The following is a 26,433-nucleotide window of genomic DNA, read 5'->3' as shown; positions in this document are numbered from 1 at the left end:
CCAATCAGGGTGATGCTCATAAGACAGGCCCCTATGTAAAAAGATTTGCTCCAATCAAGCACAGGCAGCGCCCAGCCAATAAGGGACTCGCTATCGCTTTTGTGGTAAGAATGATTGACAGCAGTGTACTCCAATCCCGTAGCGCTACTACCCGGCCAATAGAGGACTCGCTTTCACGCCTGAGTAGTAGAAGAAGATATCGCCAAATAGATAAGTGTGAAAATCCGTTCCCTGCGCATGTCAGTGGACTTAGAATATGAAGCACATCCGTACTCCTAGTAATAATACAGAGATATCTATCACAGAAGTACCAGGTATAAAGGAAAGAAAGCCACCGCACCCGTCAGTGGACTTGACTGACAGAAGGTAGTGGAAAATACAAGTTTAAGTACATTAGAAAGATTGATTATAATAAGAGAACAATATTCCACTATCAATAACCTATAATTATTGATAAGGCGATATAGAAAATATTAGTCTATATACGGACTGCGCTCTACTAGGTAGGAGAACTGTCAAGAATATAAAGACGAGATCACTACACATCAATGAGCTGAGATATTGCTCAATAATAATAACCAGATCACCTATAGATTAGGGCACGTAGATGAATTATCAAAAGAAAGATCATTGTATGAATATATATAAAATTCAGAGAATAACCTCAAATAAATGGAGACATCAGCAATGTGTAAACATATTCAAAGACAAAGAACTAGTAAAGCTTAATGTGCGAACGCCACCACATTGGAAGGTATTTGTAGGGTTAAACCTGTGGTAACCGTATTTGAAAGACAAGAATTATTAGAAAATGCAAAAATTGTCCGCAGAGCTCGAAGCAAGTTCAGGATTTACAGGTTATTTTTATTATAATTCACAAGAAGTCTCAAAAGTGAAGCCCTCATGGAGTCCACCAGGACTAAGGCTGTCTAGGCTGTAAATCCACCGCGCTTCCTCCTGTAACGACCTACGGTGTAAATGACCTCCTCTGGGACCAGGTTTCAGCACGGTGATACCCCAAGACTGGATGGATCTGGTGTCATTCTCATGCATAAATCTCGTGTGTCTGGACAGCGGGGTTTCTTCTCTTCGCTTAATGGCACTTAGATACTTGGAGATTCTTCTTCTAAATTGTTGGATGGTTTTGCCTACATGAACTTTAGAGCATTGACATTGTGCAATATATACAACCCCCGCACTCTGGCAGGTAATAAACTGTCTGATCTCATAGGACTTCCCATTAGAAGGATTGACAAATGTCTTCATTTCTGGCATAAGAGGGCAGAAGGAACAATGTCCACATGGATAGGAACCAGAGATAGGTGAGGGGAGCCGTGTATCACGTGGTATAGATGGTTTTCAGTAGTGGCTGTGAACCAAAAATTCTCTCAAATTTCTACCCCTACGGTTTTCACTCTCTGGGACCAAACGTCATAAGTCCCAATACATCTAATGTTACTACTCATTTCTCCCGAATTCTTAGTTCGATTAATAAGAAGATCCGTTCAGTCTGTCGCACAGGCATAAGCTTTTTTTGGGGTAGCCTCGTGCTCTAAATTTTCTATATAAGGTGTCACATTCTTGTTGGAAAGCAGGATCGTTAGAACAGTTTCTTGTAGCTCGTAGGTGCTGACCTATAGGGATTCCCTTCTTCAGGCTTGGTGGATGATCGCTATTCCAATGTAGGAAACTATTAGTGGCAGTAGGTTTATGAGAGATGTCATTATGTACACGGCCGCCAGGATCCAAAGAGATTCTCAAGTCAAGGAAATTAATCTCAGTTTCATGAATTTCGTAAGTGAACTTCATACCAATGTTATTATTGTTAAGCATCGTGAGAAAATCAGAAAATATTGTCTCTTCACCATCCCATAAAATCAAAATATCATCAATATAACGACCCCAAAACAAAATGTGAGAAATGTAAAACAGAAGATCTTCAGAAAAAACGTGAAAATATTCCCACCACCCCGAAAATAAGTTTGCATAAGTGGGTGCACAAACTGTGCCCATCGCGGTGCCTTTTAATTGATGGTAAATTTTACCAGCGAATGTGAAATAATTGTGTGTTAAAAGAAAATCAAGAAGTGGAAGAACAAATTTGTTGGGTGACAAACTGAATCCCCCGGGTGCTGAGAAAGTGTGTGACGGCTGCGAGGCCGAAGTTGTGTTGTATATTTGTGTATAACGATTCTACATCGATACTTTCTATAAGATTAGTCTCTGTTATATGAATTTCGTGAATCCTGGTGACGGGGTCCTTAGAATCCCGCAAGAAGGATGGAAGGGACAAAAGATGATAAAATGTCATCAATATAAGTGCTTATCCCTTATGTTAAGTTATCATTGCCCGAGACTATAGGCCTGCCAGGGACAGGGTGAGAGGCCTTATGGACCTTCGGCAGTGCATAGAAAGTAGCCAAAGTAGGTGCAGGGTTAAACATTTGTTTGAGTTCATCTCGTGTGATAAGATCTTTAGTTTTAGTTTCAGGAAGTATATTCCGTAGGTGAGATAGAAATTTATCAGTGGGATTACTATCCAGGATTATATATGTGGTGGTGTCACCAAGTAACCTCTGGACCATACTCACATAGTCAGTGCGGTCCATGATCACTATGATCCCACCTTTATCTGATGGCTTAAAAATGAGATCTTCATTCCTGGATAATTCTTCCAGAGCCAATTGTTCACTTTTACTGAGATTATCAAAGACTCTAGAGCTTTGTTCTGAGTTGTCGTAAATCCGTACTGACCATTTTTACAGAAGTATCTATGTGCGAGTACTGTGATAACGGAGGTGTACTCTTAGGCTGGGTTCACACGAGCACATTATGGACGGACGTATTTCGGCTGGAAGTCCCGGACCGAACTCAGTGCAGGGTCCCGTACTGTAATCATGTTTTCAGTACGGGACAGTAGTTCCACGGAGAGGCAGGGACTCCTAGTGTCGTACATAACTATGATGCTAGGAGCCCGGCTCCCTGCAGTGTGTTCGGTCCGGGACTTGCGGCCGAAATACGTCCGTCCATTACGGACGTTAATGTGCTCGTGTGAACCCAGCCTTAGATTTAGGACGCAATGTAAAAAAGGGACCAATTGCCTCACTCGCTGGATATTCATTCTCATCATACAAATCCTCCAAGGCCTTAAGGGGCCTCCTCTCTCTACGATCAATATCACCATTATCCTGTGAATTTGCTTTGTGACACTTATGGAATGCAAGTTTTCTGGCAAACAAATTGATGTCTTTAATCCATAAAAAAATCATCTTTTGCCGGTGTTGAGGAGTAGGACAAGCCCCTACGTAAAAGACGCTCCTGATGGAAACCAAGTTGGTAAGGAGAGAGATTGAAAATCTGCATTTCACTTTCTATTGTATCATCCCTTGTTAGATCTCGTCCTAATGCTAATTGTGATTGGGTCCCCATCGTAATGTTGCTGGTCCCAAAAAAGGAAAAGCATTGGGGGGGGGGGGGGGACTGTAGAAGTCCCTATTGGACATAGAATATTCGTACCAGCCACATGTTCCATTGATCCGATAGAATTGGATGTCATGGCTGATGTTGAATAGGTAAGTGAATTGGTAGATAAGGATGGTGCTGTAGAGGTTATAGGTGGCCCCCATACGTGGGATATGGTCTGCAGGGTGCAGCGTTAGGCTGAATATTAGGCTAAGTATGAACTTGTGATCTAGATGTCTCGGAGGATCCTGCTGCTTTTTTCAGAGGAATGTGATTCAGATTTCTAATTTTACGTTTGGTCCCTAATCTCACTTGTTCGTTTAATTGTCTAGAATCGTCTGCACCTGAAAGGTCAGACTCTGACTGATCGGTATATCTCGTTTTACGGTTATATCTTGTATCTTGATTATAGGTGGGACGTGATCTACGAATGTACACTTGTCCAGTATCAAAATCTCTACGGTCTCGCACGTATTTCCGATGTTTCCTATCCTTATCCCCTTCCCGACATCCGCCGTATATATACGGCGCTGTCGGGCAGGTCTTCCCGAGAAAAGCAGTACCATTACGTCGCGGTGATAGCGCGGGCTCATGAGCTGAGCCCGCACCATCACCGCCGGGTGGCAGCTAGCTCCGATTCCTGCCATTAACCCCTTAGATACAGCGATGCAAAGCGATTGCTGCATCTTAGTGGTTTGTAGCAAATCGGCAGCCTGCCATGCAATAGCAAGACTGCCAACTGCTACTATGGCAACAGGAGGCCTAACAATGGCCTCCTGTCTGCCATTACGGAGGCCGATTAGAGGTCCCGACCGGAGCTGGATTGGCTTGCTGTCAGTGCATAACTGACAGTTCTAATACATTGCACTACATAGGTAGTGCTATGTATTAGAACGTCAAACAGTTGGACCTTCAAGTCCCCTAGTGGGACTAAAGAAAAGTGTAAAAATAAAGGTTGTAATAAAATATGTTTCAAGTAATAATATAGAACACGATCGCCCTTTTTACCTTATCAAGTCATTTATTATTGAAAAAAATAGATAAAGCCATACATATTTGCTATCGCCGCATCCGTAACAACCTGAACTATAAAAATATTGTTTTGTCCCGCGCAGTGAACGCCGTAAAAAATATCTCAAAAATAATGGCAGAATTGCTTTTTTTTTTGGTCACTTTGTCTTCCAAAAATTTAAACAAAAAGTCGCATTTATCCAAAAATGGTACCAATAAAAACTATAGCTCGTCTCTCAGAATACAAGCCCTCGTGCAGCTCCGTCAACGAAAAAATTCAACGTTATGGCTCTTACAACTTGGAGACAGAAAAAATACATTCATTTTACAAAAGTAATTTTATTGTGCAAAAAGTTGTAAAACATAAAAAAAGTTCTATAAATCAGGTATCGCCGGAATCGTACTGACCCGCAGAATAAAGTGAACATGTAATTTATAACGCGTGGTGAACGCTGTATAAAAAAAACCTATGCCAGAATTGACGTTTTTTGATCACCTGGCCTCCCAAAATAAAAGGATAACAAGTGATGAAAAAGTCACATGTACCCCAAAATGGTACCATTAATAACTACAGCTCGTCCCGCAAAATAACAGCCCTCATACCGCTACGTCTATGAAAAAATAAAATTAGTTAAGGCTCCAATAAGTCAGGAAAGAAAAATATGCAGTTGTGCAGCCCGAGGGGAACATTTCTTCTGTTTCAAGTGGCGATTTATCAAGGCCCTAAAATTAGGGAACCAGGAAGGGGAGGGCCCAAACATATCCGCTGGAAGCGACGGTGCCCGTATTATACCAGGACAACACTTCCCAGCAAAATTTCCCAAACTGCAAAGGTGCGGAGTGTGGACCAAAAGGGGGATAAGAAAGGACATATATCAGTGCGACACCGGCCTGTGCAGAAAGGATTGCTCCACAGCGTAACACACATCTATGGATCATTTTATAGTTTACCCCATTATTATACCACCTGACTATGCCCCTGATGTAACCTGCCCAGCTTACATGTGCCCCTACAGTGTGCCCAAACAGCAGTTTACGTCCATATAAATGGCATCACCATACCCGGGAGAACCCTTTAAAAAAAATTTGGGGTGTGTGTCTCCAGTGACACAAACTGGGCACAACATATTTCCCACTGAAATGCCACATCTCGGGAAACATTTTAATTTTTACTTTGCACCGTTCGTAGCGCAATCATTTATGGAAAAGACCTTTGGGGTGAAAATGCTCACTATGCCCCTTAATAAATGCCTTGAGGGGTGCAGTTTCCAAAATGGGGTCACTTCTCAGGGGTTTCTTTTATGATTTCACATCAAAGCCTCTGCAATTGTGAACCAATACTGTGTAATTTGCCAGATTAGGCCTTCATTTCGCATGGTACTCTCTCACTACTGAGCCCTGTCGATATTCCAGGCAAAAGATTAGGGCCACATTTAGGGTGTTTCTAAAACTGGGAAACACAGCATGATAATTAGCGCGCTTGTCTTGTTATAGTGGCACAAGCTGGGCACCACATATTGGCATATCTATGGAAAAAAATAAAATTTTCACTCTGCAACATCGAGTGCACACTCCTTTCTGCAAAACATCTGCGAGGTTAAAATGCCCGCTACACCCCTAGGTGAATACCTTGAGGGGTGTTGTTTCCAAAATGTGGTCACTTGTGGGGGGTTTCCACTGTTTTGGTTGCACAGGGGCTTTGCAAATGCGACTTAGCGCCCCGAAACCAATCCAGCAAAATCTGTACTCAAAAAGCCAAATGGAGCTCCTTCCCTTCTGAGCCCTGCCGTGTGCCCAAACAGCAGTTTTTGACCACATATGGGGTATTGCCGTACTCGGGAGAAATTGCTTTACAAATGTTGTGGTTCTTTTTTTCCTTTATTTATTGAGAAAATTAAAAATTTTGAGCTAAAGCTACGTCTTATTGAAGAAAAGGAATTTGTTTTTATTTTCACTGCCCAATCCTAATAAAATCTATAAATCCCCTATGCGGTCAAAATGCTCACTACAGCCCTAGATTAATTCCTCAAGGGGTGTAGTTTACTAAATGGAGTCTCTTTTGGGGAGTTTCCACTTAACTGGTTCCTTAGGGGCTTTGCAATAGCGACATGGTGCCAAGAAATCAACCTCAAAATCTGTGCTCCAAAAGCCAAATAGTGCTCCTTCCGTTCTGAGCCCTGCCGTGTGCCCAAACAGCAGTTTATGACCACATATGGGGTATTGCCAAACTCCGGAGAAGTTGCTTTACAAATGTTGGGGTTCATTTTTTACTTTATTTGTTGAGAAAATGAAAAATTCGTAGCTAAAGCTACGTCTTATTGAAGAAAAGGGATCGTTTTTATTTTCACTGCCCAAATCTAATAAAATCTATAAAACCCCTGTGGGGTCAAAATGCTCATTCGTAGATGAATTCCTCAAGGGGTGTAGTTTCCAAAATGTGGTCACTTGTGGGAGGTTTCCACTGTTTTGTCCCTTCGGGGGCTTTGCAAATGCGACCTGGTCTCCGCAAACCATTCCTGCTAAATTTGAGCTCTAAAAGCCAAATAGCGCTCTCTTTCAAGCCCTGCCGTGTGTCCAAACAGCCATTTATGACCACATGCGGGGTATTGTTTTGATCGGATGAAATGGTTACAAATTTTGTGGCGTTTTTTCTCCTTTAGTCCTTGTGGAGATGACAAAAAATTAGCTAAATCTACATTTTCTTTGAAAGAATGTAGATTTTCATTTTCACGGCCTACTTCCAATCATTTCTGCATTAAACCGGTCGGGTCAAAATGCTCACTGTACCCCTAGATCATTTCCTTGAGGGGTCTAGTTTCCCAAATGGGGTCACTTTTGGGGGATTTCCACTTTTGGCACCTCAAGAGCCCTTCAAACCTGACATGGTGCCTAAAATATTTTCAAATAAAAAGGAGACTCCCAAAATCCTCTAGGTGCTCCTTTGCTTCTGAGGCCGATGCTTCAGTTTATAAGCGCACTAGGGCCACATGTGGGATATTTCTAAAAGCTGCACAATCTGGGCAATAAATAATGAGTTCTGTTTCTTTGGTAAAACCTTCTGTTTTACAAAAAAACTAAATGGATTAAAAATGAATTTCTGCAAAAAAAAAAAAAAAGAAATTTGTAAATTTCACCTCTACTTTGCTTCAATTCCAGTGAAACCTCTAAAGGGTTAAGAAACTTTCTAAATGCTGTTTTGAATACTTTAATGGGTGAAGTTTTTAAAATTGGGTGACTTATTGGGGGTTTCTAATATATGAGGCCCTCAAAGCCACTTCACAACTGAACTGGCCCCTGTAAAAATACCCTTCTGACATTTTCTTGAAAATGTGAGAAATTGCAGCTAAAGTTCTTAGCCTTGCAACGTCCTCGAAAAATAAAAGAATGTTAAAAAAAACGTTGCCAAACTAAAGTAGACATATTGGGGATGTTAGTTAGCAACAATTTTGTTTGGTATAACTGCCTGTCTTACAAGCAGATATAATTAAATTAAGAAAAATGCAAATTTTTAAAATTTTTCACAATTAAATACTGAGTGTATCGAGCAAATTTTGCCAGTAACATAAAGTCCAATGTGCCACGAGAAAACAAACTCAGAATTGCTTGGATAGGTAAAAGCATTCCGAAGTTATTACCACATAAATTGACATGTCCGATTTGAAAAATGAGGCTGTCAGGAAGATCAAAAGTGGCCAAAGCGGGAAGGGGTTAATTTCCCCTTGTAGATTTTCTATATTTTTTTGTAATCGGGATTCACATATTGTGAATTCCAGTAGGGAATTAAATGCCTGTATGTCACTGATTTTCTTTTTCAAGTTGTCTACTGATTTTAGAAAAATCACGCTTCTGAAACTCGAGAAGGTAATTGAGCATACGTAAAGAATTGCCGGTAAGAAGATCCTCCCACCCTTTAATGAAATCAATGTCACCACGATGTGAATTGGGAGTGATATTAATGCGTAAACCCCTATATAAAATTTTTTGTTGTATATATGTTTCTAAGCTGGCAATTTCCCAGCATGATCTCACATATCGCCTATAAGTCTTCTGTAGGTCTTTGAAAGCTGTATTTATGTCAGATTGTTGGGGGTATGTTCTCCATAGAAAATGCAAAAGCAGCCTCAGCTCATTGAAAATCTGTCATCTGAGGCTGCTTTTGCATTTTCTATGGAGAACATACCCCCAACAATCTGACATAAATACAGCTTTCAAAGACCTACAGAAGACTTATAGGCGATATGTGAGATCATGCTGGGAAATTGCCAGCTTAGAAACATATATACAACAAAAAAATTTATATAGGGGTTTACGCATTAATATCGCTCCCAATTCACATCGTGGTGATGTTGATTTCATTAAAGGGTGGGAGGATCTTCTTACCAGCAATTCTTTACGTATGCTCAATTACCTTCTCGAGTTTCAGAAGCGTGATTTTTCTAAAATCAGTAGACAACTTGAAAAAGAAAATCAGTGACATACAGGCATTTAATTCCCTACTGGAATTCACAATATGTGAATCCCGATTACAAAAAAATATAGAAAATCTACAAGGGGAAATTAACCCCTTCCCGCTTTGGCCACTTTTGATCTTCCTGACAGCCTCATTTTTCAAATCGGACATGTCAATTTATGTGGTAATAACTTCGGAATGCTTTTACCTATCCAAGCAATTCTGAGTTTGTTTTCTCGTGGCACATTGGACTTTATGTTACTGGCAAAATTTGCTCAATACACTCAGTATTTAATTGTGAAAAATTTTAAAAATTAGCATTTTTCTTAATTTAAATGTATCTGCTTGTAAGACAGGCAGTTATATCAAACAAAATTGTTGCTAACTAACATCCCCAATATGTCTACTTTAGTTTGCATCGTTTTTTTAACATTCTTTTATTTTTCGAGGACGTTACAAGGCTAAGAACTTTAGCTGCAATTTCTCACATTTTCAAGAAAATTTCAGAAGGGTATTTTTACAGGGGCCAGTTCAGTTGTGAAGTGGCTTTGAGGGCCTTATATATTAGAAACCCCCAATAAGTCACCCAATTTTAAAAACTTCACCCTTTAAAGTATTCAAAACAGCATTTAGAAAGTTTCTTAACCCTTTAGAGGTTTCACTGGACTTGAAGCAAAGTAGAGGTGAAATATACAAATTTTTTTTTTTTTTGTTGCAGAAATTCATTTTTAATCCATTTTTTTTTGTAACACAGAAGGTTTTACCAGAGAAACACAACTCCATATTTATTGCCCAGATTGTGCAGCTTTTAGAAATATCCCACATGTGGCCCTAGTGCGCTTATAGACTGAAGCATCGGCCTCAGAAGCAAAGGAGCACCTAGAGGATTTTGGGAGTCTCCTTTTTATTAGAAAATATTTTAGGCACCATGTCGGGTTTGAAGGGCTCTTGCGGTGCCAAAAGTGGAAATCCCCCAAAAGTGACCCCATTTGGGAAACTAGACCCCTCAAGGAAATGATCTAGGGGTATAGTGATCATTTTGACCCGACGGGTTTAATGCAGAAATGATTGGAAGTAGGCCGTGAAAATGAAAATCTACATTCTTTCAACGAAAATGTAGGTTTAGCTAATTTTTTCTCATCTCCACAAGGACTAAAGGAGAAAAAACGCCACAAAATTTGTAACAATTTCATCCGAGTAAAACAATACCCCGCATGTGGTCATAAACGGCTGTTTGGACACACGGCAGGGCTTGAAAGAGAGAGAGCGCTATTTGGCTTTTAGAGCTCAAATTTAGCAGGAATGGTTTGCGGAGACCAGGTTGCATTTACAAAGCCCCCGAAGGGACAAAACAGTGGAAACCTCCCACAAGTGACCACATTTTGGAAACTACACCCCTTGAGGAATTAATCTACGGGTGAGCATTTTGACCCCACAGGGGTTTTATAGATTTTATTAGAATTGGGCAGTGAAAATAAAAACTATCCCTTTTCTTCAATAAGACGTAGCTTTAGCTACGAATGTTTCATTTTCTCAACAAATAAAGGAAAAAATGAACCCCAACATTTGTAAAGCAACTTCTCCTGAGTACGGCAATACCCCATATGTGGTCATAAACTGCTGTTTGGGCACACGGCAGGGCTCAGGACGGGAGGAGCACTATTTGGCTTTTGGAGCACAGATTTTGAGATTGATTTCTTGGCACCATGTCGCTATTGCAAAGCCCCTAAGGAACCAGTTAAGTGGAAACTCCCCAAAAGAGACTCCATTTAGTAAACTACACCCCTTGAGGAATTCATCTAGGGTTGTAGTGAGCATTTTGACCCCATAGGGGATTTATAGATTTTATTCGGATTGGGCAGTGAATATAAAAGCAAATTCCTTTTCTTCATTAAGACGTAGCTTTAGCTCAAAATTTTTAATTTTCTCAATAAATAAAGGAAAAAAAGAACCACAACATTTGTAAAGCAATTTCTCCCGAGTACGGCAATACCCCATATGTGGTCAAAAACTGCTGTTTGGGCACACGGCAGGGCTCAGAAGGGAAGGAGCGCCATTTGGCTTTTTGAGTACAGATTTTGCTGGATTGGTTTCTGGTCGCTATGTCGCATTTGCAAAGCCCCTGTGGAACCAAAACAGTGGAAACCCCCCCCCCCACAAGTGACCCCATTTTGGAAACAACACCCCTCAAGGTATTCACCTAGGGGTGTAGCGGGCATTTTAACCCCGCAGATGTTTTGCAGAAATTAGTGTGCACTCGATGTTGCAGAGTGAAAATTTAATTTTTTTCCATAGATATGCCAATATGTGGTGCCCAGTTTGTGCCACTATAACAAGACAAGAGCACTAATTATCATGCTGTGTTTCCCAGTTTTAGAAACAACCTAAATGTGGCCCTAATCTTTTGCCTGGAATATCGATAGGGCTCAGTAGTGAGAGAGTACCATGCGAAATTAAGGCCTAATTTGGCAAATTACACAGTATTGGTTCACAATTGCAGAGGCTTTGATGTGAAATCATAAAAGAAACCCCTGAGAAGTGACCCCATTTTGGAAACTGCACCCCTCAAGGCATTTATTAAGGGGCATAGTGAGCATTTTCACCACAAAGGTCTTTTCCATAAATGATTGCGCTGCGAACGGTGCAAAGTAAAAATTAAAATGTTTCCCGAGATGTGGCATTTCAGTGGCAAATAGGTCGTGCCCAGTTTGTGTCACTGGAGACACACACCCCAACATTTTTTAAAAGGGTTCTCCCGGGTATGGTGATGCCATTTATATGGAAGTAAACTGCTGTTTGGGCACACTGTAGGGGCACATGTAAGCTGGGCAGGGTACATCAGGGGCATAGTCAGGTGGTATAATAATGGGGTAAACTATAAAATGATCCATAGATGTGTGTTACGCTGTGGAGCAATCCTTTCTGCACAGGCCGGTGTCGCACTGATAAATGTCCTTTCTTATGCCCCTTTTGGTCCACACTCCGCACCTTTGCAGTTTGGGAAATTTTGCTGGGAAGTGTTGTCCTGGTATAATACGGGCACCCTCGTTTCCAGCGGATATGTTTGGGCCCTCCCCTTCCTGGTTCCCTAATTTTAGGTCCTTGATAAATCGCCACTTGAAACAGAAGAAATTTTCCCCTCGGGCACAACTGCATATTTTTCTTTCCTGACTTATTGGAGCCTTAACTAATTTTATTTTTTCATAGACGTAGCGGTATGAGGGCTGTTTTTTTGCGGGACGAGCTGTAGTTATTATTGGTACCATTTTGGGGTACATGTGACTTTTTCATCACTTGTTATCCTTTTATTTTGGGAGGCCAGGTGATCAAAAAACGTCAATTCTGGCATAGGTTTTTTTTATACAGCGTTCACCACGCGTTATAAATTACATGTTCACTTTATTCTGCGGGTCAGTACGATTCCGGCGATACCCGATTTATAGAACTTTTTTTATGTTTTACAACTTTTTGCACAATAAAATTACTTTTGTAAAATGAATGTATTTTTTCTGTCTCCAAGTTGTAAGAGCCATAACGTTGAATTTTTTCGTTGATGGAGCTGCACGAGGGCTTGTATTCTGAGAGACGAGCTATAGTTTTTATTGGTACCATTTTTGGATAAATGCGACTTTTTGTTTCAATTTTTGGAAGACAAAGTGACCAAAAAAAAAAGCAATTCTGCCATTATTTTTGAGATATTTTTTACGGCGTTCACTGCGCGGGACAAAACAATATTTTTATAGTTCAGGTTGTTACGGATGCGGCGATAGCAAATATGTATGGCTTTATCTATTTTTTTCAATAATAAATGACTTGATAAGGTAAAAAGGGCGATCGTGTTCTATATTATTACTTGAAACATATTTTATTACAACCTTTATTTTTACTTTTTTTTTACACTTTTCTTTAGTCCCACTAGGGGACTTGAAGGTCCAACTGTTTGACGTTCTAATACATAGCACTACCTATGTAGTGCAATGTATTAGAACTGTCAGTTATTCACTGACAGCAAGCCAATCCAGCTCCGGTCGGGACCTCTAATCGGCCTCCGTAATGGCAGACAGGAGGCCATTGTTAGGCCTCCTGTTGCCATAGTAGCAGTTGGCAGTCTTGCTATTGCATGGCAGGCTGCCGATTTGCTACAAACCACTAAGATGCAGCAATCGCTTTGCATCGCTGTATCTAAGGGGTTAATGGCAGGAATCGGAGCTAGCTGCCACCCGGCGGTGATGGTGCGGGCTCAGCTCATGAGCCCGCGCTATCACCGCGACGTAATGGTACTGCTTTTCTCGGGAAGACCTGCCCGACAGCGCCGTATATATACGGCGGATGTCGGGAAGGGGATAAGGATAGGAAACATCGGAAATACGTGCGAGACCGTAGAGATTTTGATACTGGACAAGTGTACATTCGTAGATCACGTCCCACCTATAATCAAGATACAAGATATAACCGTAAAACGAGATATACCGATCAGTCAGAGTCTGACCTTTCAGGTGCAGACGATTCTAGACAATTAAACGAACAAGTGAGATTAGGGACCAAACGTAAAATTAGAAATCTGAATCACATTCCTCTGAAAAAAGCAGCAGGATCCTCTGAGACATCTAGATCACAAGTTCATACTTAGCCTAATATTCAGCCTAACGCTGCACCCTGCAGACCATATCCCACGTATGGGGGCCACCTATAACCTCTACAGCACCATCCTTATCTACCAATTCACTTACCTATTCAACATCAGCCATGACATCCAATTCTATCGGATCAATGGAACATGTGGCTGGTACGAATATTCTATGTCCAATAGGGACTTCTACAGTCCCCCCCCCCCCCCAATGCTTTTCCTTTTTTGGGACCAGCAACATTACGATGGGGACCCAATCACAATTAGCATTAGGACGAGATCTAACAAGGGATGATACAATAGAAAGTGAAATGCAGATTTTCAATCTCTCTCCTTACCAACTTGGTTTCCATCAGGAGCGTCTTTTACGTAGGGGCTTGTCCTACTCCTCAACACCGGCAAAAGATGATTTTTTTATGGATTAAAGACATCAATTTGTTTGCCAGAAAACTTGCATTCCATAAGTATCACAAAGCAAATTCACAGGATAATGGTGATATTGATCGTAGAGAGAGGAGGCCCCTTAAGGCCTTGGAGGATTTGTATGATGAGAATGAATATCCAGCGAGTGAGGCAATTGGTCCCTTTTTTACATTGCGTCCTAAATCTAAGGCTGGGTTCACACGAGCACATTAACGTCCGTAATGGACGGACGTATTTCGGCCGCAAGTCCCGGACCGAACACACTGCAGGGAGCCGGGCTCCTAGCATCATAGTTATGTACGACACTAGGAGTCCCTGCCTCTCCGTGGAACTACTGTCCCGTACTGAAAACATGATTACAGTACGGGACCCTGCACTGAGTTCGGTCCGGGACTTCCAGCCGAAATACGTCCGTCCATAATGTGCTCGTGTGAACCCAGCCTAAGAGTACACCTCCGTTATCACAGTACTCGCACATAGATACTTCTGTAAAAATGGTCAGTACAGATTTACGACAACTCAGAACAAAGCTCTAGAGTCTTTGATAATCTCAGTAAAAGTGAACAATTGGCTCTGGAAGAATTATCCAGGAATGAAGATCTCATTTTTAAGCCATCAGATAAAGGTGGGATCATAGTGATCATGGACCGCACTGACTATGTGAGTATGGTCCAGAGGTTACTTGGTGACACCACCACATATATAATCCTGGATAGTAATCCCACTGATAAATTTCTATCTCACCTACGGAATATACTTCCTGAAACTAAAACTAAAGATCTTATCACACGAGATGAACTCAAACAAATGTTTAACCCTGCACCTACTTTGGCTACTTTCTATGCACTGCCGAAGGTCCATATGGCCTCTCACCCTGTCCCTGGCAGGCCTATAGTCTCGGGCAATGATAACTTAACATAAGGGATCAGCACTTATATTGATGACATTTTATCATCTTTTGTCCCTTCCATCCTTCTTGCGGGATTCTAAGGACCCCGTCACCAGGATTCACGAAATTCATATAACAGAGACTAATCTTATAGAAAGTATCGATGTAGAATCGTTATACACAAATATACAACACAACTTCGGCCTCGCAGCCGTCACACACTTTCTCAGCACCCGGGGGATTCAGTTTGTCACCCAACAAATTTGTTCTTCCACTTCTTGATTTTCTTTTAACACACAATTATTTCACATTCGCTGGTAAAATTTACCATCAATTAAAAGGCACCGCGATGGGCACAGTTTGTGCACCCACTTATGCAAACTTATTTTCGGGGTGGTGGGAATATTTTCACGTTTTTTCTGAAGATCTTCTGTTTTACATTTCTCACATTTTGTTTTGGGGTCGTTATATTGATGATATTTTGATTTTATGGGATGGTGAAGAGACAATATTTTCTCACGATGCTTAACAATAATACCATTTGTATGAAGTTCACTTATGAAATTCATGAAACTGAGATTAATTTCCTTGACTTGAGAATCTCTTTGGATCCTGGCGGCAGTGTACATAATGACATCTCTCATAAACCTACTGCCACTAATAGTTTTCTACATTGGAATAGCGATCATCCACCAAGCCTGAAGAAGGGAATCCCTATAGGTCAGCACCTACGAGCTACAAGAAACTGTTCTAACGATCCTGCTTTCCAACAAGAATGTGACACCTTATATCGAAAATTTAGAGCACGAGGCTACCCCAAAAAAAATCTTATGCCTGTGCGACAGACTGAACGGATCTTCTTATTAATCGAAGTAAGAATTCGGGAGAAATGAGTAGTAACATTAGATGTATTGGGACTTATGACGTTTGGTCCCAGAGAGTGAATACCATCTTAGAAAAACATTGGCCCATTATTTTGGCCGATCCTGATCTACATGAGGTGCTAAATAGTAGCCCAAGTCTAACTTACCGTAGGGGTAGAAATTTGAGAGAATTTTTGGTTCACAGCCACTACTGAAAACCATCTATACCACGTGATACACGGCTCCCCTCACCTATCTCTGGTTCCTATCCATGTGGACATTGTTCCTTCTGCCCTCTTATGCCAGAAATGAAGACATTTGTCAATCCTTCTAATGGGAAGTCCTATGAGATCAGACAGTTTATTACCTGCCAGAGTGCGGGGGTTGTATATATTGCACAATGCCCATGCCCTAAAGTTCATGTAGGCAAAACCATCCAACAATTTAGAAGAATCTCCAAGTATCTAAGTTCCATTAAGCGAAGAGAAGAAACCCCGCTGTCCAGACACACGAGATGTGTGCATGAGAATGACACCAGATCCATCCAGTCTTGGGGTATCACCGTGCTGAAACCTGGTCCCAGAGGAGGTCATTTACACCGTAGGTCGTTACAGGAGGAAGCGCGGTGGATTTACAGCCTAGACAGCCTTAGTCCTGGTGGACTCCATGACGGCTTCACTTTTGTGGCTTCTTGTGAATTATAATAACAATAACCTGTAAATCCTGAACTTGCTTCGAGCTCTGCAGACAATTTTGCATTTTCTAATAATTCTTGTTTTTCGAATACTGTTACCACAGGTTTAACCCTACAAATACCTTCCAATGTGGTGGCGTTCGCACATTAAGCTTTACTAGTTCTTTGTCTTTGAATATGTTTACACATTGCTGATGTCTCCATTTATTTGAGGTTATTCTCTGAATTTTTTATATATTCATACAAAGATCTTTCTTTTGATAATTCATCTACGTGCCCTAATCTATAGGTGATCTGGTTATTATTATTGAGCAATATCTCAGCTCATTGATGTGTAGTGATCTCGTCTTTATATTCTTGACAGTTCTCCTACCTAGTAGAGCGCTGTCCGTATATAGACTAATATTTTCTATATCGCCTTATCAATAATTATAGGTTATTGATAGTGGAATATTGTTCTCTTATTATAATCAATCTTTCTAATGTACTTAAACTTGTATTTTCCACTACCTTCTGTCAGTCAAGTCCACTGACGGGTGCGGTGGCTTTCTTTCCTTTATACCTGGTACTTCTGTGATAGATATCTCTGTATTATTACTAGGAGTACGGATGTGCTTCATATTCTAAGTCCACTGACATGCGCAGGGAACGGATTTTCATACTTATCTATTTGGCGATATCTTCTTCTACTACTCAGGCGTGAAAGCGAGTCCTCTATTGGCCGGGTAGTAGCGCTACGGGATTGGAGTACACTGCTGTCAATCATTCTTACCACAAGAGCGATAGCGAGTCTCTTATTGGTTGGGCGCTGCCTGTGCTTGATTGGAGCAAATCTTTTTACATAGGGGCCTGTCTTATGAGCATCACCCTGATTGGTAGCATCAGTTTAGCGGATGTCACAAGTGAGGTCATAAATAGAAGACTCGGTCGCGTTCGCCGCCATTGGCCCCTTTTAACCCTTTTAACCTCTTTTTAAAATTCAATGTGTTCTGACAATTCTAAGACCTTTTTCCAGCGGACTCCAGCCGCGAATTCTAGTGGTCTCATACAGGCAGTGCGGCCATCAGAGGTGGTGGTCTGACTCTGCACGCAGAGTACAGACTACAGGGCAATATCCGCATTACTATATAGCGACTTTCAGTTCACATTGCGCTTTTAATCTTCATTTCTATGCTTAATAGTCATTTACAATAAAGTTATACGTTATAATATTAGTAAGTGTTCAATAGGTACCTGGGAAACAAGGGATCATCTTTTTGCCATTGGCAATATTGATGTATAGAATATAGATCACCTGTATACAGGCAGCTGTCACATATGTACTGTATATAATATAGATCACCTGTATAATATTGTGCTGGGGAGGGGGATTGTTATTATTGGAAATGGCTGGAGTCTGTATGTGATAAATCATTCTTTCCATGTGTCCTATATAATATGACATATCCAGTATATGAAGATGTCGTATATAATGTGTGTAGGGCTTCGGTCCAGCCTGTCTCTTCTGCATTATACATGGTGCTGTTGTTGGTGGTCTGCTCCAGGTGTTCTGTTTAGTACACCTAAGCCTGCTCTCCTGTCGTTGCTGCTGTTTTCCTTTCTTCCTCCATCTGCTGCTGACGTGGTGGCTCTGGTGTAGGTGACAGACGAGTACATATGTGTCAGGCAGTATATGACATATACGCACTCATGCATTTCTGTTTCTTGCTCCGTTCTGCTGTGTCCTCTGAGGTTTTATCATCGTGATGTCCCGTTATATACCTGTAGACAGTAGTGTTATATTGCCGGATCCCACCACCTCAGGACATCTCCTCACAAGGGTTAGATAAGGGACGGTGGTACTGCTGTAGACCAATGGATGGCGCTAGTGAATAGCATTCTACAGTTGTAGTCTATAACCTTATTTAGCTGGAGACACTTGGAGGGGGCTGAAAGAAGCATGAGCTGCATGTATAGGAGTGCGGACCTTCATTATAGGAGCTTATCTGTCAACAAGCTTGCTGACTGTTTCCAATAACAACCAGCAGAAGTGTGAATGTGGCTCTGGAGTGTAATACAGAAAAGAAGTCTAGATAAAGAAAAATAAACACGTTACTGAAGTTTCCTTAGGAAATGATATAACCAACTAGAAACATCCAGTGTGACAAGTGGCAGTGATATTCTGCTGGTACAAAGTCCAGGTCTACACTCCTGACTAATGTCCAGCGCCTGGGATATGGTCCTAACCCCAGAGCCGACTGCAGTTATAGAGCAGCTCAGGATCACGACAATAAGTGAATGTTCATTAGAAGAAAAAAAAATCCTATTCCTACATGGAAACCATATACAAGTTGCTGTTGACAGATCTGTTATTGTGTGTCTCTAAGTGAGTGCACGGTGAAGTCTTAGGGTATGTGCACACACACTAATTACGTCCGTAATTGACGGACGTATTTCGCACGCAAGTCCCGGACCGAACACAGTGCAGGGAGCTGGGCTCCTAGCATCATACTTATGTACGATGCTAGGAGTCCCTGCCTCGCTGCAGGACAACTGTCCCGTACTGTAATCATGTTTTCAGTACGGGACAGTTGTCTTGCAGCGAGGCAGGGACTCCTAGCATCGTACATAAATATGATGCTAGGAGCCCGGCTCCCTGCACTGTGTTCGGTCCGGGACTTGCGGCCGAAATACGTCCGTCAATTACGGACGTAATTAGTGTGTGTGCACATACCCTTATAGTGAATGCCTTTAATGTTTCGTTAACACCCGATGTAAGTATTGGCTATTCACATGTTAGCCTCTGTTCACATTTGCGCAGTGTCGGGTACGCTGTATGATGGATACAACCAGCACGCAACAGACCCCACTGACTTATAATGGGGTCCGTCAAGGTTTCTGATGCATGCAGTGGTATTTTTCCCTTCAAATATGACCGAATTTGCAACTGCGACGGAATCTGCAATACAAATGTGAACACAGACTAATGGTGCTGATGTAGTAATGACCAGATTATCTACACAAGTCATTACCTTTAGGGTGCATTCACACGTGGTGGCCATATAAGTCATTGAGTTGCTCATAAGCCTCGGAAAGCTGGGTGATCTCCCAACTTTACCAAACTCCTGAATGGCAAATCTGCCTAGTTTGGCTGCGATTACCGTAGTGGCTCTGAGGTTGGCACCGTTATTTTCCAGCGCTAGAGTCCTGGGTTTAAATCCGGGGGCAAAATCTGCATGGGGTTTGGGTGTTCTCCGCGTGTTGGGGGTTCATGGATTTCCTTCTTCACGATGATTGGTTAATTGGCCCTAGTGAGTTTAAAGAGCCCCATACAATCTGTTTACAGCGCTGCAGACTATGTTAATGCTATATAAGCAATGGAAAAAGTTAGTCAGTGTGTCATTCATGACTCGGGAGAAAGGTGGGTGACCACTTCTGTAGTAGCTGTCCCCCTTCTGTCCCAGTAACAAACAGCTGAGCTGAATTTGGAGGAATTCTCTGTGTATTCTGCATAGGACCTGATAGATTTCTGCCTTATGAATCATTAGTGTTGGTGATCGCTATTAATCAGCATTGATGATCTGTGTTCTGTCTCTTTCTCTTGTCACTCTGCCCACGCCCGCCGAATGTCCCATCAGGAGCTTGATGAGGTAACGGTCACCCCCACCTAATCCTGTCATTTACCTTATTCTCTATCGGATGTTTGATTTTTCATTGTGATTTATTGGATCTGTTTATTACTATCCAACCAACCAACCAACCATCTATTTATCCATCAATCCATCTATTCATCCATCCATCCATCCATCTATTCATTCATTCATTCATTCATCCATCCTTCCATCCATCCATTCATCCATCCATCCATTCATTCATTCGTCCACCCATCTATTCAGTCATCGATCAATCCATCTGCTCTGGAGCAATAACAAATTGTTGCAAAAAAAACAAACAAACAACCAGAAAAAACATAAATCTATATATATCTATCCATTAAAGGGATTGTCCAGACTGAGGGCTATTTTTTATACTGATGACCTATCCACGGGATCACCCGGACCCCGCACCGATCAGCTGTTCCGGCTGCCTCCGGTATGCTATGCAGGGTCGTGCCGGAAGCAGAAGGCTCCGATCACATTATAGCGGCCGCGTTTCAGTACTGGAGCTCTGTTCCCATTCAACTGAATGGTACTGCAGCACGACTGCTATACGGTGATCGGAGCCTTCTGCTTCCGGCACGACCCTGCATAGCATACCGGAAGCAGCCGGAACAGCTGATCGCTGCGGGGTCCGGGTGATTCTGTGGATAGGTCACCAGTATAAAAAACAGCCCACAACCTTGACAACCATTTTAAGTAAAATAATGATACTGGCAATTCTAACTTCCCAGACCAGTGATCAGTGTGTTTGGATTGGGTAACTATGGATAGTAGTTCGGCTCTATTCACATTAGTATCATGGATTGCATTTTTACAGGATCCATGATGAATATGACAGATCTGTTTGGCACAGGATCCCAGAGCCGTAGACAATGCCAGTGTGAACAGAGACTTGTCTGATGTATATAGGGCAGCCTGTATGGTTGGGACATATATTAGGAAGCTGTCCTCTGTTATTTGAGGCAGGGGCCATAACAGACTTGGGCTGTGTTGTTCTGCATGTCTCCCCCTTTTCATCCCCATTTCTGACCATATCCTTTTGTTTCTCAGCTTGCAGATGATCGTATGGCATTGGTGTCGGACATTAGTCTGGATCCAGAAGCTGCCATTGGGGTCACCAGGCGACTGTCTCCAAAATGGGTGGATGGAGTGCAAGAAGTAAGATACACATTGTCACGTATCTGTGTACTTATAGTTGAAGGCGAACGTGAAGAATAAGGTCCATGTACAAAACATCTGTCGTATTGCATCTCAGCCCCATTTACTTCAATGGAGCTGAGCTGCAATACCTGACACAACCCGTAAACCTGTGTCGCGCTGTTTTTGAGTGAAAGCAGCCATGTTTTGCTAATCTTGGATAACCCCTTTATTTTTCTGATGCAGAGCTCCAAGTCACCTGTGTAGTCATAGAGTTAAATGATACAATTCTGGCTGCCTGTGGTCACCACTAGGGGGAGTTGGCTGCATACGGTTTTATTATTGAGTTCAAGGTATATGCAGTAAAATCGTCTCATTGTGTTCCAGATCCAGTATGACGTTACACGTATTAAGCAGAAGATGAAGGAACTTGCCAGCTTACATGACAAGCACTTAAACCGACCAACGTTAGATGACAGCACAGAAGAGGAGCACGCCATCGAGATCACCACTCAGGAGGTCACGCAGGTAACGTGGAGTATTATCAGGCGCAGGTCATATACTCGCCTGCACTGGTGCTATAATGAGACCCGTTGTCTTGTAGATGTTCCACCGGTGTCAGAGGGCAGTGCAGGCCTTACAGAGCCGAGCGCGGAACTGCACCGAGCAGGAGGAGCGAGTGTTACGCAACGTCGTCTCCTCACTGGCACAGTCTCTGCAGGATCTCTCCACAAACTTCAGACATACCCAGTCCGATTATCTCAAAAGTAAGAGCCACTGTGAGGATGGAAGTTTCACTTCTGCGTGTATCTGTAGCATCGGATCATTGGTGTCAATGTGATTCCAGACTTACCTCTAATTGTCTTATAGGAATGAAGAATCGAGAAGAAAGATCTAAGCATTTCTTTGATACCTCCGTTCCCCTCATGGACGACGGAGAGGACAATACTTTATATGATAGGGTAAGAATAATCTTGTCATTCTTTCTCAATAGGTTTCTCTTATTAAAGCCGCAGCAGCGATCAGACGATCACTGCGGGTCCGGCTCCAGTTATCCCTGGTAAACCGCTGATTTTACCAGCTCTCCGTTCTTTCTTATAGAGGGGGATTCCGAGTGGGTGACACCCCTTCCATGACATCCATGTGCCCTGATGGGGATAACATGAGACACTTTAACCCTAAATACACTGTAACTCAATTGTTTTCTACACCCCATGTTCTGGTCCTAAAATAGCCAGTTACAGGTGACAATAGTCCCCTGTGGTCACAGACAGAGCTGATCTGCCATGCAGGGGGCACCCAGCCATCACTGGGTCCAATAGAGTCAGTGGCATTGCACATGATGAAATAGAGAAAACAGAATAAACACCCAGGCACCGTGCCCACTTGATTGTGGGAGCTTTAAACCTGTGTCGTTCATTTATACTGTCTGGTCCTTCACGGGTTAATTTGTAGTGAGTTTAGTTGACCTGTGCAGGTATTTTAATTCAATATTCACATAGAAGACGTTGTCACAGCTCCACCCTTTGTTTTTCCACCACAGAGATTGATGGCATGTTGTTAGCGGCAGAGGAGCGCTGGAGTTCGACTAGCGCCGCGACCACTTTCGTTCGAGGCATCTGTCAGGGTCCCAGCAGTCAGACCCCGACAGATGTCAATGATGGCATATTATCAATGTCTGTGGTTGGAATATGCCTTAATTCCTCGGATTTGTGTGGCCTCTGTTAAGTGACTTTAATGGGAACTATGTAAAGTGTTGGGTGACAGCAAAGGAAAAATGCATCATCTAATATGTAAAAGCTTCTCCGCTGATGATGCCATGCCTGGCTGTATACAGCATGTAAGTCCTGAGTCTGACACTTGTCTTCTTTGCCCAGGGATTCTCAGATGACCAGCTGGTTCTCGTACAGCAGAATACAATAATTGTGGAGGAGCGGGAGCGGGAGATCCGTCAGATTGTACAGTCCATCTCTGACCTGAACGAGGTGTTCAGGGAGCTGGCAACCATGGTGGTGGAACAGGTACCGGCAATGCGTCCGGCAGTCTTATAAGCGTCGTCGTCGTCTTTCGTCTTCTAAGCCTGGATTTCTTTTGTTCTAGGGCACAGTTCTTGACAGGATTGACTACAATGTTGAGCAGTCCTGTGTTAAAACCGAGGAGGGGCTGAAACAATTGCATAAGGTAAGTAACTTTATATTAAAGGGGTTGTCCAGGCATGGGGGGGGGGTCATACTGATGACCTATCCTATGGATAGGTCATCAGTATATGATCAGTGGGGGTCCGATCAGCTGTTCCGAACTATATACTGATCACGTGGATAGGTCATCAGTATGAAAAACCGCCCGTGCCTGGACAGCCCCTTTAAGTTAGAGCCTTTCTCTTCTGGGTCCTCCCCTATGTTCCTCTCAGTTCAGACAGCTTAGAACTTATAATGTTGCTTCCTCTTGCATGTTTCAATCTGAAAATAGATGAAACAAGTCTGCGTAGCAGGGAGAGGCAGCCGGTTGTATAGTATAAAACTTCAGACACCAGCTCTAGTGGTTGCGGTTTGCAGAGGTTTTTCATTATTTGCTGCACAGCAGGGGATCCCCATCCTGTGGTTCTGAAGATGTTGCAAAACTACAACTCCCAACAAGCACCCGTCAATGTAGCTGTGTGAGGCTCGTTTTTTCTGGGACGAAGTCTATTTTTCAATGCCACAATTATGTTTTTGGTCTTTTTTCATAAACCTTTACTTTAGTCCCACTAAGGGACATATTACTGCGATCACTTCTATAATATATTGCAATGTATTATGCCTGTCACATAGACATGGCAAGCCTGGGGGTGCCGATCTGTCAAACTGCGGCATCTGAGGGGTTAAACGACTAATAACCTTTGCAGCGGGATGATGGGTGTATATGACACACACTGGTGATGGGGCATGCACAGTCCCCGTGCCCTCACTGTACAAGGGTTCACAGCACGAACTGCACCATTTACGGCCCATTTGGCGCAGGGCAGGAAGGGGTTATAACTTTGCCATGTGCGTCCCTGTCCGGCGTCCCTTAGGTGGGCTGTAATGTGTCTACTCCCCTTCATTCCACGTCGTCTTCTTGTTTCGCAGGCGGAGCAGTACCAGAAGAAGAACCGCAAGATGCTGGCCATTTTAATTCTGTCTGTCCTTGTGATTGTTCTGATCGTCGTGCTCATTGGTGTGAAGTCTTAAGTAGGTCATTTTACCTTTATTTCTATTCGTTTGGACTCTTTGGTTTTGGACACTCCTGTGATCTCAGAGGGTTAGTTTTTCTCCCTCGTGCCTTCCCATGTGTTCATCAAAATCAAGATTTTTATTTTTTTTGGTGTGCTGAGGACCTGAAGTCAATTTAACACTGAAGAAACAAATACTAAAGCCCGATCTCTGTTTATTATGTGGACGTTTTACTTGGTTGCTGTGATTTCTGACATTTTCATACAATGGACTGAGGACCAAAGCAGTGCTGGCGGATGTTTTGTACTCAATGTAAAGAACACTATCGCTTCACATGGTATCTGTAGGTGCAATCTGAGGCCTGACCTCTAGGGAGCGCTGCGTAATGGGGATACATAGAACTGACTTGCTGCGGAGGAGTCTGCATATTGAGGTGTAGCAACGATCTGTCAATCCTCGGTGTTATTGTAAGGGAGAATCTGCACTTGGGACTATATTGGATGATGGGAGTAGACTGATCCTGAGGCTGTCGTCACTACCAAGAGACTACCAGCTGCTTAAAGTGTCACAAAAAACTGACTTGTCTTGCTATGTGTTTCAATTCCTTACCATTTTCAAGATCTCTTCTTGCTGTCAATGAATGGAAACGGGGGAAAAAATTAATTAAAAAAAAATGCATGGGTTATAAACCTGTCCTTACGTAGTCCTGCTCACACAGGTGCAGGTCTTGTTTCAAGAGAGAGGTCATACACTTAAAGGGAATCTCACCAGACAAACACCTTCAGTAAAGAGCTATAAATTATCTATAAGATGCTCATTGTATTGCGCTTAAGCGGATGCTTTGGAGCACCGTTCAAAAGTGTGTGCCATATGCCAATTGGTCGCAAAGAAACGCTTTCCCAGGGCTGCAACTCACAACCATGTGATGCCTATCGGCCAATCAGGCGCAGCAATTAGCAAATATGTAATAAACCCCCGCTTAAGCACATAGCGTATAGAGTCGACGCAATAAATACAGTTTGATGTAATCAGAACATATATATGTTCACAATCACTGACGGCAAGCGGAGGTCTTGAAAATGGTGAGGAATTAAAACACAAAGTATATTAGAGAGTTGCAGAACTTTTCAGAATTGAATAATGAAACATTGCACGAAACCCAAAAACCCATTTAAGGGTTTCTCCGGTCTTGATTGGCAGCTCATGCGTTAATCTGAAAACGGGGAAGTGTCTGTAGCTGTCAAGGCCATGATGTGAACTGCCGCCCCTCCCCCAGCGCGGTCACCTGTACTCCGCCTGCCGCATTAGCTGTAGATTCTAGAATTAGTGGAAATTGTGCCGTTCTGACACGTTGTAAATACTGTTATATGAAGAGAGAGTTGTATTCTTATTTATCGGGAGCCGGACGACCTCAGACCTGGACAAAGGTTTCTTTTCCTTCATTTCATTTCGCTGTCACTTTTCCATCCGCTCTCTGTGGCTGCAAATCATAAAACCAAAAATTGTGACTCCCATGTCTGGATCAGTTTGTGACTTTGCCCTTCAAGGTGGTGATGAGATTTTGTGTATATTTGTAATTTATAAGACTAAGTATTGGGGGGAAAATAGCAAACCTATTTTATTGGGAAAAGCTGCCGCTGTATGTTCCATGTAAGATAATGTACATGATGAGGAAATCCTCCGTGCATGGTGGGTGTAGTGCCCCTAATGCCCAGAGCCCTGCGGAGTGCATGTCTCCCGTGCTCGGGGTTATATCAGTGGGATCATTCGCAGAGCCTCTTCTCTTGTCATCCTGTTTATTATTTTGTCATTAAACTGTTGGAGTGATTGTCTATTATGTGACCGTTTATTTCCTATACAACATAATCTGCAGCGCTGTACACACCGACATCCGACCTAATTCCCATATCACGCCATATAATGGGGCTACATTCATAGGAAGCCAGATATGTCAGTAATGTTTGGAGTGTCCCATACATAGACACACAGATATGGTCTAGGAGGAAAATAGAGCAGAAGTGCAACATGTATATACATTACTGATCCTG

General features: G+C 42.4%; 1 protein-coding gene across 5 annotated transcripts in view; it reads left to right on the top strand.

The window, feature by feature from the left end:
- Positions 1 to 26,220, top strand: part of STX16 (syntaxin 16) — a 92,054-nt gene extending 65,834 nt beyond the window's left edge. For 3 of the 5 annotated variants that reach the window (XM_075846496.1, XM_075846495.1, XM_075846493.1), the window contains 7 exons: positions 21,108 to 21,215; positions 21,582 to 21,722; positions 21,799 to 21,961; positions 22,065 to 22,156; positions 23,072 to 23,215; positions 23,295 to 23,375; positions 24,302 to 26,220. In XM_075846496.1, the coding sequence (XP_075702611.1) occupies positions 21,123 to 21,215; positions 21,582 to 21,722; positions 21,799 to 21,961; positions 22,065 to 22,156; positions 23,072 to 23,215; positions 23,295 to 23,375; positions 24,302 to 24,403 (816 nt within the window). In that variant the 5' untranslated portion in view covers positions 21,108 to 21,122 and the 3' untranslated portion in view covers positions 24,404 to 26,220. Of the gene's footprint in view, positions 1 to 20,036; positions 20,049 to 21,107; positions 21,216 to 21,581; positions 21,723 to 21,798; positions 21,962 to 22,064; positions 22,157 to 23,071; positions 23,216 to 23,294; positions 23,376 to 24,301 lie in introns of all 5 variants that reach the window. The other 2 variants (XM_075846492.1, XM_075846494.1) reach the window with 1 other exon arrangement.
- The last annotated feature ends 213 nt before the right edge of the window (positions 26,221 to 26,433 follow it).

Source organism: Rhinoderma darwinii, chromosome 13, assembly GCF_050947455.1.
Source record: "Rhinoderma darwinii isolate aRhiDar2 chromosome 13, aRhiDar2.hap1, whole genome shotgun sequence".
Taxonomy (NCBI): Eukaryota; Metazoa; Chordata; class Amphibia; order Anura; family Rhinodermatidae; genus Rhinoderma; species Rhinoderma darwinii.
Note: the sequence above shows the minus strand (reverse complement) of the source record. Positions and strands in the feature narration are given on the sequence as shown.